Raw genomic sequence first — 15,497 nt, forward strand, 5'->3', positions numbered from 1 at the left:
TAACCACCCCGAACAGACTTGTTGAACTCATTTATTCCATGGGATGTATAGCAATGAATATGTACACAACATCAGAAAAGGTATAATCCTGCTATGTATTTTCCTCTTGCACATATATGGGCTGATGGTTGTGAAGGAAATACTACTTTTTGTTCTAATACTACATTCTGCACTGTGAGTTTGAAGCTTTGAGGCTGTTAGTATTCATACTGGTATTGTCCTTTCCTAAGGAGGGGTCACTTTCTTAATGACTTATTGGCACAACAGGTGGTTCTATCTCTGTGCAACAATATGAAATTAATGTCCTCCCCGGTTCTTACAGGAGGCTAAGACCTCAGGCTCTCTGCTTTCCTGTCTTTATCTGTCCTTTACACCTTCTCCCTTTCAGTCTGAAAAGCACCACTTTATTCTGTTTGATAATGTATTGGATCATGTACAGATCCACATATGAGCAGAGGAATCTAGGGCCAAAAACATTAGAAAACTGCTTTAGCTATTTTAAATAGTTTTGGACAAAGCCAGGTCATTGGAATTTTTTTTTTTATCCTCATAATAGGAATGTTTTCATTGAATTGACTTTGGTATTATTCCAAGGATGTGCATTAATCAAATTTGCATGGTTTTATTTTAGGAACGTTGATGACATTGTCCCTATGTAATGCTGTGTTCCCTTTTTGAAGACACACGGGAGACATGTATTTCTGGTCTCATTTCTGGGAAAAGTTGTGCTTCTCCTGAGCACATTTTTTTTTTGTGTCTTTTTGTTTTATTTTTATCCTGTGGACCCTGAATTATGTAACCTTTCTTGATTTCTTTCCACTTTGCTTGGGCTGCTGGTCTCAAAATGAAAATTTGAACAGATATGTGTATTATCCATTATCCTCATTATTTTATTTTTCGGCCCTAGTTTTCCTTTGCCCCAGTTTTTGTTTTTCATACAGAAATTGTCAACCGCATCTTCTTACTGAGTCTTGTCATACACCCCTGTCCTTATCTGACAACACAAGTTGTCTGATATTTGTGTAATAAAATGGAACATAAATAATAGTAACATAAATACATATAAAATAATGAAAGTATTATCAGCTCTTGTTCTAATGCCTGGCTGTAAAATTTTACAGCTTTAGCTTTCTATTTCTTAATAATAAAAATGTTGGTACTAGACAGAATAGGAAACAATGGCTATAACTCATAATCATTTTGACTGTATGGGGCTTTGAAGCAACCCAATTTCAATATTTAGCATTTACTTTTTTTTTTGCATGCTGGAATATTTTTAATAAGCCATTGATATTAACTGGCATGTGCAAATACCTAAAAATTACTTAAGGAATAACTAGTACAACTTAGGTGAATCATTTTTCTTCCTCTCTCTGGCTTACAGTGAATAGCTATTTTAATATTCATTACTGTTTGTCATATCAAATAGCACTTTAGCAAGGTGCTTATTTGGGGCAAGAAGAACCAAACTTTTCTTGATGATGATTGCAAAAATTTGATAAATTTTGATGAAACATCACATGTGCCTTCTATGATTTTATGTGTAAAAATTCTAAATAAAATTCTGCCCTTGTAAGGTGAGCATTATGAAGATCAGTGTATTCTGACAAATTTACTCCCAGGCCAGAAACTGTAAGGTGTTCAGTTCACTTTACAGATATACCCAAGGAAATTTATTTTTCTGCTTTTATAATCTGGTACGTTGAAAAACAATGTGTAATGACGAGATTACAGAAAGGGCTCTGGTGTCTGTCAGTGGGTTATGGTTTAGCAAACATGCTTTGCAGGGTTTATAATACTCAGGAGGAGTGGGTTCTTTGTGTTAACATCATGGCCTCTGAATTCTGTTGTCTCACTGCCATTCTTCTGGGAACCGAGGCCGGCTAATTGGAGCCCTGTGTGGTGCATCAGCGGAAGCATGTTTTTCCCTGTCACCGGTTGTATCTCAGTTGGGAAGGCACAAGAGGATTGTTGGATCATTCTTTGCTTCATTCAGTTCCACACGTTTTATGTCCCTGTTTTTCTGGCTGCCTTATTTGTACCTGATGTTGGGAGTGAGTTATGGTTACGACAGATGCTCTGATGCACGAGGAGGGACAGTAAATACCGATATGCCGCTTCTAAGAGGCCCTCCCGTTCTTAGCCCTGTAAGCAGCTAACTTCCTTAATCTTTAACAAAACTCTGCAAGCTAAGGATTGTTCTGTTCTCCATCATACAAATGAGGAACCCCAGCACACAGAGACTCGGTGTCCTGTCCGAGAACGCAGCTAGTCCGTGGTGGAGCCAGGCTTTGCCCCCAGGCATTCCACTGCCAAGTCTGTGCTTTTAATCACTCCAGGGTGCTCCTCTGGGTAAGCACGTCCCCGCCCCTACACTGTTGTCACTCCGTGCAAACTGTAGTTGATGACAAGAGCATTGGTATTCTTTATCTGCGTCTTTTTCCTTCGGCGTTTTGGGAACAAACAGAAGCATTTGGGCTCTAGGGATTGCAGCTGAGGCTTCCGCGTCCTCCTGCGCTCAAGTGTCCATGGTGACTTCTGCACACAGATGCCAGACTTCAGCACTATGCAGAGAGAAAATTAATAGGATCGCAGTTACTGGTTTTCTTTTCTTTTTAAATGTTTTTATTTATTTTTGAGGGAGAAAGACAGCATGCACGCGCCGGGGAGGGGCAGAGAGAGGGACACAGAGAAGCCGGAGCAGGCTCTGGGCTCTGAGCTGTCAGCACAGAGCCTGACGCGGGGCTCGAACCCACGGACCGCGAGATCACGACCTGAGCTGAAGTCGGGTGCTTAAGCCTTAGCCACCCAGGCGCCCCTCAATAATTTTCTTTTGAGCATTGTGTTTAAAATCTTTCCTCTTTATATTTTAATAGGTAGTAAAAGTCAGAAACACGTTCTGAGACCTGACTCTCTTGAAGGGACAGATGAAGAAGATCCAGTGACAGCCCTGGAATGGGACCCGCTGTCTACCGATTACCTCCTTGTGGCTAATTTGCACTTTGGAATTCGCCTGCTAGATTCGGAATCCCTTTATTGCATCACAACATTTAATTTTCCCAGTGCAGCGGCTTCTGTCCAGTGCTTGGCCTGGATTCCCAGTGCTCCCGGGATGTTTGTCACTGGAGGTAAGTTTACCCTGGTCCCCAGAGTTTTAGATATATGTTTATTCTTTAATGGAGTCAGGGAAATGATACCCTTTTATTGGTTAATTTTGTGTAAAATGAAGTAATATCCCAGTATTATTTATTATAGTAAATGCCTAGTTTACTTTCCTTTATATTGTGTGTCATTAACATAATGATAAAAATGAAATTAAGGCCCAGTTTTCCAGGTTTTTGATAATAAACTGGAATATAGTCTGTATGAGCACACATGTACACACACGTGCGCTCATGTTTTTGTGTTCACATGCATACAGAAGACACAGACAATACAGTTTCAGGCATGGAAGGATGACAGGAAAAGTACTGACAAGAAAAACGGTTGACCTGGCTGGGAGCTTGTTTCCTCACCGATGATTTTGGTCGTCAGGGACCGCGGGTACCGAGAGAGACCAAGGCATTTTCAACGTCGGTTGGAAATGAAAGTGGAATTTATTACCATGGCTAGAACAGAAGCCCCTTCGTGGTTGCCTAATTGTGAGAGAATTAGTAAAGCTAAGAAGTGATGGGAAGGGAAAATGAGGGCTTTCAAAATGGTAATTAAGGATTAAATAACTACTTCTGTTGTTTACTTAGGGTCCAAGAGAGAAGTCTCTGAAAGGCTGAGTACTTTGAGCTGCTGTGTGACTACCTCCCACATTTGCTTCATGTGGGATAAGAGAGTTTTCATGCTGCCCACTGTCTTAAAGAAATTCTTTACATCCTAAGCACTTAGGTCACACATGGAAGTGCATGGAGTCTTACTTAAATATCGAAATGGCCTTTCACTTCCTAGGATATAATTGATGACAGACATGAACATTTTCAGTATGCTTTCGTTATTACGGAGTTAAAATTCACATACAATAAAACAGCATTTTGAAGTGTAGACTTCAGCGACTTCTGTAGGCGCAAAGTTGTACATCCGTTCCCACCACCTCCCGCCGCAACATTTTGTCGTTGCCCCGGTAGACTCTGTAACCATTAGCAGGCACTCTCCGTCAGCCGCTGTCCACAGCCCCCAGTGCACACAGGAGTGCATGTCAACTGCTAAACTGCTCTCTCTCTCTCTCTCTCTCTCTCTCTGGATTTACCTACTCCAGACATTTCCGAGAACTGGAATGATTCAGTGCATGTGTCTGGCTTCTTTGACTTAACCGTAAAGTTCTCAAGGTTCATCCATGTTGTTGCAGTGCGTGTCTGTACTTCATTGCTTTTTGTGCAAGGATACTACTCCATTGTGTGGCCATGCCACACTTGGTTTAGCCATGTATCAGTTGATAGACATTTACCTTCTTTCCACTTTTTTTTTTTTTTTGCTATCGTAAATAATGCTGTGATGAACGTTTGCCTACAGATTTTGTGTGGACGTGTTTATCGTTCTGTTGGGTGTATGTGTGGGAGTGCAGGTGGCGAGTCATATGCTGGCTTTCATTAATCATGTGAGGCACTGCCAGAATATTTTCCAAAGTAGCTTGTATATAATAGGTGGGATTTTTTGGAAGGGAGGGAGCTTTCTAATTGGTCCTTAGGCAGTCCTTGTTTGCTGACAAGTGGGCGAGGGAGCATTTTACCAGCATTTGAAAAGACAAAATATTACTTAGTGTTAGCGGTGGACAGTTTCTTTAGATGGCTTTCCTGAAGCAGCTGTGGCAGTGGGCTGCCTTTTTTGTGATCAGACTCTGATAATAACCTTTTCAGGGGATACTGCCAAGGTAGGCAGTCTTTCACCCTAGGAGAGGATTTGGAACAGAAAAGTGAAAGCAAAATGAGCCAAAAATGTAAAGGATGAATACTGTTTCACCTGTTTCTCTGTGTTATTGTGCAGTATTGTTTGAAGAATGTTGATAAGTGGTGCTAAGAATCTACAAGTTGAGGTTTTTGTTATTTCTTTTATGTCTGGGCATTTTATATTTCAAATAATATTCGTTAATACAATGCTGTTTTCTTCATCCGACTAGATTCTCAAGTGGGTGTTTTGCGTATTTGGAATGTTTCACGAACAACACCTATAGATAATTTTAAACTAAAGAAAACAGGGTTTCACTGCTTACATGTACTTAATTCTCCTCCAAGAAAAAAATGTAAGTAAAAATATCATCAAAATGTACTATTTTAAAATGTCAGATTTGTTGCTATCAAATGAAGTGACTGATATAATGATATATAGACATACCAAATACTATATGCTCCTGAAAAGCAGATTTTTAAAAATAGCCTTTGACAATGTATGTACTAAAGGACCCGTTAAGGCCACATAATATCTAATATTACTAAGTTGAAAATATTTAGAGCCAAGTTACTTTTTTTAAATGCTAATGAATTTAAAAAGAGGAAAAAATGCTAATAAATGAGAATGTTAAGATAATCTCAAATTATCTACATGGGGAAAATGAAGCAATGATCATTGTAAAAATAGCAAATATCAAGAGTAATGGGATCAAATAAAATTGGTCTGAACTAGGACATTTTATGTCTTACCTGTGGCTCTTTTACAATCTGTAGGGTTTATAAGAAAGTTGAAAGAACCCAAATGCTTGAAACCTAGGCTCTGGAACATATATTACATGTGTGAATACCAGTTGTCACTGGACTCATAGCTGCTATTTAGGATATTATTTATTTTTGTCCACTTTTTTTCTCGATTATCTTTTGTTGCTTTTTTAATGAAATACACTTAAGTTCTAAAGGAAACCGTCTGGCATGTGGGGGAGGTTTAGAATTTTTCTTAATTCAAATTAAGGGAGGGAAAAGAGATTGACTTCCTGTTAAGTCCATCATGATTGCTCCATGTGGTTCGTAGTGCTTTCATTTTTGTGTGGATCGGAGAAAAACATGGGGAAGGGAATTTAATGATCGAGCGTTCAAGAGTTCCTGACGCCTCCTTACTGCTGTCCCTCTTTAGAATACAGTAAAAAATTAGCAAGACCTAATCAAAGTCGTATGGTTTTGGTTGCAAATTTGGTATCGAATTTAGCGGGTGACGCAAGTAGGGGGAGGTCTCTGTGTTGGCAGAGCTTTCATACATTTCCAGGCTTTCCATACATTTAAGCTTTGCTGTGCAGGCCTAACACTCCTGGATCCTGGAAACTGGAGGGGACAGAAACATTAGGGCCAGACAAGTCCTGTGCTCGAGGCCAGCATATCCATGGATCCTGTATTTTTTTTGGTTATTTGTTTAGTTGCTACCATGGGATGACTGAACTCTTACAGTTTCTCTTCTTTAATATTTTTTTATTATTACAAGGGTTGCCCCTGCCCATTAGAGATAATACCAAAAATAAAAAGAAGCACATAGCCATCTTGTGATTTTTTAGTAGATCGCTTCAGGCTACCTGTTGTTAGATATCTATCTCATTCCTCTCCCCTCCTCAATTTTTTAATGTAACAAAATGTGGAATAAAAAAAAATATGTGAAAATGAAAACTTTCAAATAGAGACATAGTCACCAAATTCTTCAAAAAGGTAAGTTATAGATACATAGGGACATAAAAGATGTCACAGTGGGCACCTGGGTGGCTCAGTCGTTTAAGCATCCGACTTCGGCTCAGGTCATGATCTCGCGCTTTGTGGGTTCGAGCCCCGCATCCGGCTCTGTGCTGACTGCTCAGAGCCTGGAGCCTGCTTCAGATTCTGCGTCTCCCTGTCTCTCTGCCCACCCCCCCACACTTTGTCTCTCTCTCCTTCAAAAATGAACATTAAAAACAATTTTTTTTAATGTCACAATCACCCATAATGTCAACAAATTAAAATATTAGAATAACCAGCCATGGAACATACTAATTTTAACCAAACTGTCAGCAGAATTTTGTTGAACCAAATGCCTTTTTTGTTATTCATGGTTTATGCTAGTTTGGGCTTCCTGTAATTCTCAGATTCTGAGAAATGAATATTATCAAATTGAATGTAGTAAGGAAGGCTTTATTTGGATCAAAAAGAACTTACTGGAAAATATTTATTTATATTCCACTATTTAACTAATATAGATTGGTCTGATCATTTACAGCAGTGTCGTTACTTTGATTTGTGTTTGCAAGAAAATATTCACATTCTAAGGCAAAACTTCTTGAAAGAAGACAAAATATGAGACAAAGAATATAATCGAAAGTTGAGAAATGGAAATATATGAACAGTAAAAATAAACCTAAGGAAGAAGAAAGAAAAATTGCGATGTAAATGTACGTCAGACAGTTGTGATTCTTAATTTGGGTGCTAAATTTGAATTATAAGTAATGTCAAAAATATTTTCATTGGATTGGAAATTAGTGGAAGAGCGTTATTTGCCTTAAAATAAAAACATTCATGCATGTTTGTGTCTGTAGAGGGGAAGTAAGCCGTTAGTCAGCATTTTGAGAGAAGATTCTAATTAAAAAATAATCATGCTGTGCTTTAATTTATGGGGAGATAAGAAACCAAGTATTCACCACATATTGTGGTTCCTCACTCAACTAATCTTCATCCGTTTTTTTCCACCTGCACGTTTATACATATCCTTGCAAAATCATCTCCACCTCTACATAGATGTATGTATGGTTTTTGACAGTGCTGCTGAATTACTCCTGTGGCAGAAAATATGGTTATCGTCTAACGGTTTATTGATATAAATTTGGATAAAAGGAAACAAAGGGACATCTTTATAAACTATGGGAAGCCGTTGGTATAAATACTTACTTGTTTATTCTTTTCTTTTTTAGTTTCAACCCAGTCTCCAACTAAAAATCATTATACGTCCTCAACGAGTGAAGCAGTTCCTCCCCCAACTTTGACACAGAATCAAGCATTTTCTCTTCCTCCCGGTCACGTCGTGTGCTGTTTCTTGGATGGTGGGGTTGGGCTTTACGACCTAGGAGCCAAGAAGTGGGATTTTCTTAGGGACTTGGTAAGTCATTCCTTCCTTTATACACAACACTTATTTTGTGGTAGCATATGATAATTACTTTTACTTGCATATTAATATTGTTAAAATTATTTTTGCAAAGAATCGTATGTTAGGACCTTATCTTGGTTGGCTGCAACATTTTAGAATTTTATATAGGATGATAAGAAAACTATTATGTTTCTTAAAATTCTAAACATTAAACTTCGTTAGTATTTAGTGTTATCATGATTACTGCACATGGTTGTTAGTGTTCCCATTTTTGTGTACACCCTGTGGATCCTTCATGTAGTATTGGGAAATTACATTTCTGTACTGTATGTTGGAAGCAAAATAAGAAACCAGTATTCTTTCAGAAGGAAGGACAAGTCCAAGCTTTATTGTTCATATCTGTGAAATGAATAAGGTTGAGTTCAGTGTTCTCCTAAGATTTATTGTTGTTATCGAATCAGTACAATAAATCTGTTGATTCTGTGAACTTCTGTTCTTGTGATCATTAAGCCCCCGTGTAAAACAGAATACAAACTCGCTGTGGACTCATGTTTTTGTCTGATTTTTTATCCCCATGACATGAAATCGTGCCTGCCACACAGCCAGACTTTATTAAGTTTAGTTGAATGAAGGCATATAATAATGTATATCGTGTTGCATTAGACTGATCCAGATACTTAAGAAACCTTGAAGTGTTGGTTGTTTTTCTGTAGAAAAACTTAGAAAAGGGATCTAGAGCTATAATTGCCCTGGTTAAAAAAAAAAAAAAAATTGAGGGAAACAGTCGCTAATCCTGTAACATTTTAGGACAAGGTTAATTTCATCTTCCAAAAAAATGGAAAGGTAACCAAAAAAAATGTTGTAACAATGTGTAGCTTAGTTATTTTTAAATATTCCATGTGTAGATTTTTTCTAGACTATTTAATTTTCTTTCCATGTAAATTATTTCCCAGTGTGGTGAACTCTTCTTATACTTCAGATTACCATTTGCTTACAAAAAAAATTTATGAAAGGGAAGAGAGAAAAATACAAAACTACATTTAAATTTGTAACAACTTCTGTTAGCAAAGGAGTAGTCATGCCATCGAAGTTCAGTAGAGTTTCTATTGAATAAGTGTCTTCATTTCGAAATGTTTTATTTAGAAAACGTTTTATAGTTCTAAAAAAACAAATAGTCCTCGATTATAAATTATTGCAGTGGCTCCTTTCATTTTGATAATGCCTGCCAGTCTGAAGAGAGAGTGATTTTTTTTTTCCTTACAGTTTTTAAAGAATAAAGTTGTTAGAAAATTTGGAACAAGACTAATTAAAAACCAAAGCTATGCTGGATACTTTTCAATTCTCCCAAAATCATGATGTTCTTTTGGCGTACGTCATGGTATAAAAGAGAAGAGTTGCATTTAAGGACCTGTAGTTTCAGTTTTATCTTCGTCTTTTATTATGCTACCGGAAAGACACAGTAACTGTTAATAGTTAATTACTTTATACATTTCTTTTCTTTTAGTATTTTATTTATTTTTTGAGACACATAGCGCACAAGCTGGGGAGGGACAGAGAAAGGGGGTACGGAGGATCTGAAGCAGTCTCCAGTGTCTGTGCTGACAGCAGAGAGCCTGATACAGCACTTGAACTCATGACTGTGAGCTCATGACCTGAGCTAAAGTCGGACACTTAACTGACTGAGCCACCCAGGCGCCCACTTTATAAATTTCTGGAATATAATAATCAGAAAAGACATTTTTTGTGTTTTTGAATTGAAGTTGACAAATGACACAGGAATTTTTTTTGTATTTTGTTGCTGATTTGAGGTATTGTGGTTGAATAAAATCTAGATCTGTATAAAAGAGTATAGTAATAATAGCACAGAGAACATTCAACCACAGCAGCGATTCTCCTTTTGTATTACTATGTTAGTATATATTATCTATTTTAACATGAATGTTTGAAACCGTGGTCCATGTGTCATCTGATTAGACATTGTCATTTGTTCATGAATCACATGAATTGTCCCCAGTAGTTCTGACTTCTTTGTGCTGCATTCTCAGGGGCATGTGGAAACAATCTTTGACTGCAAATTCAAACCCGACGACCCCAATCTTTTGGCGACAGCTTCATTTGATGGCACCATAAAAGTCTGGGACATAAACACGTTGACAGCCGTGCACACATCCCCGGGGAACGAAGGCGTTGTTTACTCCCTCTCGTGGGCTCCAGGTAAGACTCAGCTCATTAAAATAGAGAATACAATTAAATGAAAAAAAAAAAAATACAGCTAAATGACTTTCTTAACTTCTGTTTTCGTTTGGGTTATATTCTTCTCTCAATGCCATCTTGCTCCAGATGATTGTAGAGGCAAATTAGTTCTAGTATGTCTGTTGGTTCTGTTTTTGTGGGGTTTAGGAATAGACTTCTCCTGCAGGTCCGTTGATTTCGGAGCCCTTCTATGTGACATAATCATTTACGAAAACCACAGTCAGTAAGGGTCATCTTGACCCTTCTGGTTTTAGTTGCATTTGTATAGCTGTGCCTTGAAAGGTACAACACATTTTATATGATAAAAGTTTTCCTTAAAATTTTCATATGAGCCAAACACATGAAAGTAAAAATAATAATAATAATAAATTATAATCCATATCTTTCCCTGATACAGCTATTTGCAAATATGAATCATTATATAATCATCACAGTTCCATTGTGACTATGTAATTCTATATAAAGTTCACCTTTGTAATATTGAAGAACTGTTATTGCCAGAATAGGGTCTTTTGTTTTGATCTCAGAAAGACGCTATCTTTATACCTTCCCGTACATAAAGGAGAGAAAAGATGTCCTTGAAACTTCTGACATTTTTTTTTCAAAATATTTTCAAAATATTATTGCCCTATAATAAATCACTTTACACACCTAAATGAATTTTTCACTTTATAAAGTATATAGGATATTTTCCTTATTTGTGCTAACGGTGATGTATTAATTTAAAATCCACATATAACCAGGATATAGCTTTTTTTGAGATTATCTTTTCATGCACAGGGATGATTAGCCTTGAATTTATGGGCTATCGAGGGTTTTAGACATCTTCAGAGATTCTGGGAGTCTCTTGGATTTCATGCATGAAAGTTCTAGCGTATGTGTGTATGTGCCAATGTCTGTCAAAGATTATCTTAGGAATCAGATTTTTCATAGAGGCCTGTGATACAAAAAAGGCTAGGAACCTACTGCTGTTTTATTTAGCCCTTATCTCTAACAATCAGGAGAAGATCCAGAAGCCGGTTTTACTTCAAACTCTTAATGACAGTAGTTGTTCCTTTAAGAACATACTTAGTGCCATTATGCATACAAGGCTAATTGAAAACAAAAAGTTACTTCACTAATTAAAAGAGCTAACTAGGTCTCTTACCCGCTGCCTTATTCACATTCATTTCAATTTTATCTTTTGTGATGACCAACATTTATTAAAGAGGGTCTGAGGTCAGCGAGGTTGAGTAACTTACCCAAGGTTATGTGCGTAGTGGGTGGTGGTGGAATCAAGGTGTGAACAGCTGTCAGTTTGACTTTGAAGCCTGTGTTCTCGGTCAGTGCCATATGCTTCTGCTTAGCAGGGCCCCTGGCTAGGGAGGCAGGAACTGGGCCAGCCGATGCAGTGACATAGCACTATGGCAGCTAGTAGCTGGATAGTCTTCCTCCTACAGAATGTTATAGAAGTCTCAACCCTAAAACTTAAATAGAAATTCTAAGTGTAAAAACCATTGTTTGAAATCGTAACCCAGAACCTAATCTTACTGAAAAGCATTATTTCACTCTACATTGAGAATTTGCCTCAAGAAAGTAAACATGTTGGAAAATGGAAATTCTTAAGTTTTTTTTCTTTGATATTTTGAAATGTGATTACCGATGAATCGCTACTTTAGTTAAGTATGGAGAAAATTTAAAAGACTAATGCAGGTCAGTAGGAAGTAGAGTAGAGAGGATTGCATAACTTGCCATAATTTTAGAGTAGCTACCGCAGGAAAAGAAAAAAAAAGTGCAGATTTATGTAGAAACTTCTCCCCAGTAATTTGAGAACCCAAAGGGGGAGCAGAATGAACATACTAGAAACATGGTAAGGACTTATATATTTTTTTAAGTTTCTAATAATTTATCATTTCCTCCATGTTTTTACTCCATGTTTACTCCTAGGTAGCGCATGGCAACTCTTCCTTTCTTTTAATGGACAAAGTCTCTCTTTGTCTGCCTTGCAAAAAATACTTAAGTCCTAGACCATTTACTAACTTAGCAGCAGTTTGATTTTCACAGATTTTTTATTTCTTAAAAACATAATTTATGTTTTTTTTATTTTTTCTATGATTCTGCCTACAGAAGTGCTTTCGTAACCCCTCCCCCAAAATTAACTAGGTGTAAGATAAAGAAAATTGTAAGCACTGATGGGAAATGTGATAATATTCAGCAATTACTGATAGTTTTTGTATTTGTGATTGTGATAGTTTGTTCATGGCAACGAAAGAGTCTCTTAGACTCTACTGAGGTATTTACTGATGAAATGATACAATGTCAGAGATTTCTTCCCATGCAACCCAGGAGGGACTATGGACAAAACAAGATTGACTGTGGTTTGGTAATTGTTGAAACTCTGGGATGGTTACATTCATTATACTCTTCTCTGTTGGCATATACTTCGTAATTTCCATTATAAAACATTTAAAAAGAACTGTTAATACAAAGTACAAGTCTTACTTTTTCAAAAATTACATTTTGAAAAGAATTACGTGTGTCTCAAACATTTCCTATCATGTCTAACCAATTGTTTCCTAAGGTGACTTAAACTGCATTGCTGGTGCAACGTCCCGAAATGGTGCTTTTATTTGGGATGTGAAAAGGGGCAAAATGGTACAGCGATTTAATGAGGTAAGGTTTATTTTTTGCTAGCTGACTAGTATGATGGCTTATACTGCCTCATGTTTTGTAAATGCTTTTCTCTCTTAATTTAATAATCACCAGGTGACATTATGTTCTGTCCCTTAGAAAAAAATCCAAGAGAACATACACATGTTGAAATGAACTCTGAAAAATGTAGATGGGTGTAAGATATAAAAATTCTCCTAAAATTGCATTAGAGATTCAAAGGAATTCTTTTTTTTTTTTTTTAATGTTTATTTCTGAGAGAGGGACAGAGCATGAGTGGGGGAGGGGCAGAGAGACAGGGAGGCACAGAGTCAGAAGCAGGCTCCATCCTCTGAGCTGTCGGCACAGAGCCTGATGCGGGCTCGAACTCAAAAACCGTGAGATCATGACCTGAGCCAAAGTCGGTTGCTCAACCGACTGAGCCACCAGGCGCCCCTAGAGATTCAAAGGAATTCTGAATCCTCCTCCACAGAATTGTCTAGGCAGATACTCAATTGGTTGTCAAAAGACCGAACTCAGAACAAGTCCAAAATTATGGCCTGAATTCTGTTACTAACCAGCTTCTGACACCGACAGAGTCATTTAATGTCTTGAACTGGGTTCTTCGACTGTGAGATGGTGAAGTTGGGATTATACAGTTTCTTGGATTTCCTTCCACTTCTCAAATTCTGTTGTTCCACGGCAAGCACGAAAACCTCCCCTCTTCCTGCTTGCAGTGTCTCAGATCGTACTTGACTTCTGCCTGGAGTTAAATTGCCAGCCCGTATTCTACAGAGTACCGCTGATATTTGGAAACCACATGATCTTGTTAGAATGTGTTAGGTATGAATCAAGGGAAATAGGAACAGCATCTCTCACCATTTCAAAATTTCAGTCATTTCAAATGATTGCTATTGAAGTTTATTGAATATATAATTTATTTGAAAATGGTTTATATTTCAGGCTTTCAAACCACTTATACAAAATCTGATATTCCCACAAGGGTTAAGCAGCTTCGATGTTCTAGGGGACACTAAAGTAATGCGGCAAATGCAGCATATTAGGGAAAGGTTACCCACGACCTGTAAGCAAAGACGAAGCCTTGAGGAAGGACCATGTAGTTACATCCCTCCCTTTCTCTGCATAACAATACTTCCCTTTCAGCTGTGCCCCCAACCTGCCCTCTTCCCTCCCACCAAGAACACTACCTATCCCATAGTGGTCATGTAGAAAGAAAAGAAGAACTCGAGAAGGAAACTTTTGGCCTTAATTGAAAAATGTTATCCTTAGGTGTCAGTCCTGTTGATCTCTTCTTAGAGCATCTTGGCATCTGTGACCTCAAATATGTGTCCATCAGTGCCACCGCGGCCCGTCCGGCCTCCAGCAGCCCTGCATCCTGGCATCGGGGCCATCTCTCATGTCCATACGGGAAGACTCCCGGCATTCAGTAGCATAGTCGAGACTGATCTAAAAAGTGCCTGCCTCTAGGATGATAAATATGGGACAACTCCAGCTTTAATTAACTGAGTTAGGTACGGTCTTCAAGCCGTAAGTGCACTTTCCTTGGGACAAACGAGGCTGACGGAAGGCCTCCACTCCTTCAACTACATGAGTATAGAGACCACCCCCATTTTTGTACCTGTCGTTACACAGCTGCCTACCTCAACCCCCAAAGAGGAAAAAAGAGCCAACTAGAGACCATTTTAGGAAAGGAGTCTTAAAACTCAGGGTAAGAAGTTACTTTAGTCTCTCCCTAGCAGCAGCCACAATTGAACTTAAAGTTAAATAAAAGTTGGATATGGATTGATTGCAACTTTTATCCACCCATATCCCTGTTGATGAATGACGTTCCCATGAATAATATATTCCTTGTGGTTTTAAAGATCTTTATCATACTCCCTGTGACTCTGTCCCTTCCCCTTCCCCAGTCCAAGAATGTAGAGGAACAGGTCAACATAGAGTGATTTGTTATAGGAATAACCTTAAATCCATTCTCCTCTGTTTCTATAAAAATAAAACTTCGAAATTTAGAAGAACAGTCACTAATAACAATTTCTTGCAGTATTTCGTACACTGTAGTTGTAGCCCTGGGTTAGGAAGCAGATAGATAACTGTCTTCGTCTCGAGTGGCACTTCGGGGAAAGGCATTAAGCAGAGCTTTATTCTACAGACGGCGAGGAAGCAGATTCTGGCTCTATGCCAGTGTCTGCAAAAAACGAGTAGAGCCACTCAATTTATACATCAAGACAGAGGTTTTGTTTCTTAAGTGTGATGGCTTTATTCATTTTAAAAGCATATACCCAGCTTTCTGCTGTTGACAATAATGCCTCTGTTAGCGTCATCTAGAGTAACTTCCTAATAGAAAAGCAATACAAGAAGTAAATAAATATGAGAAAAAAGGGGTGAATTATTTTTTATTGATAGGTATTTTGCATTTTTTGAAGCATGGAAAAAACGGAATATTCTGCGTTGCCTGGAGTCATAAAGATTCCAAAAGAATAGCCACCTGCAGTGGTGACGGTTTCTGGTAAGTACTATGTATGAAGTTATCCTGTTTATAAAAAATACATTTGATGATACCGATTGTATCGTGTTAGTGCATACAT

At 37.9% G+C, this 15,497-nt stretch overlaps 1 protein-coding gene across 4 annotated transcripts in view; it reads left to right on the forward strand.

Annotated features, from left to right (window-relative positions):
* WDR17 (WD repeat domain 17) overlaps positions 1-15,497 on the forward strand; it is a 107,276-nt gene that overhangs the window by 53,504 nt on the left and 38,275 nt on the right. For all 4 annotated transcript variants that reach the window (XM_043557824.1, XM_043557833.1, XM_043557807.1 and 1 more), the window contains 6 exons: positions 2,877-3,128; positions 5,105-5,227; positions 7,838-8,022; positions 10,056-10,224; positions 12,824-12,915; positions 15,336-15,418. In XM_043557824.1, the coding sequence (XP_043413759.1) occupies positions 2,877-3,128; positions 5,105-5,227; positions 7,838-8,022; positions 10,056-10,224; positions 12,824-12,915; positions 15,336-15,418 (904 nt within the window). The remainder of the gene's footprint in view (positions 1-2,876; positions 3,129-5,104; positions 5,228-7,837; positions 8,023-10,055; positions 10,225-12,823; positions 12,916-15,335; positions 15,419-15,497) is intronic.

The sequence above is a fragment of the Prionailurus bengalensis genome, chromosome B1, assembly GCF_016509475.1.
Source record: "Prionailurus bengalensis isolate Pbe53 chromosome B1, Fcat_Pben_1.1_paternal_pri, whole genome shotgun sequence".
NCBI lineage: Eukaryota > Metazoa > Chordata > Mammalia > Carnivora > Felidae > Prionailurus > Prionailurus bengalensis.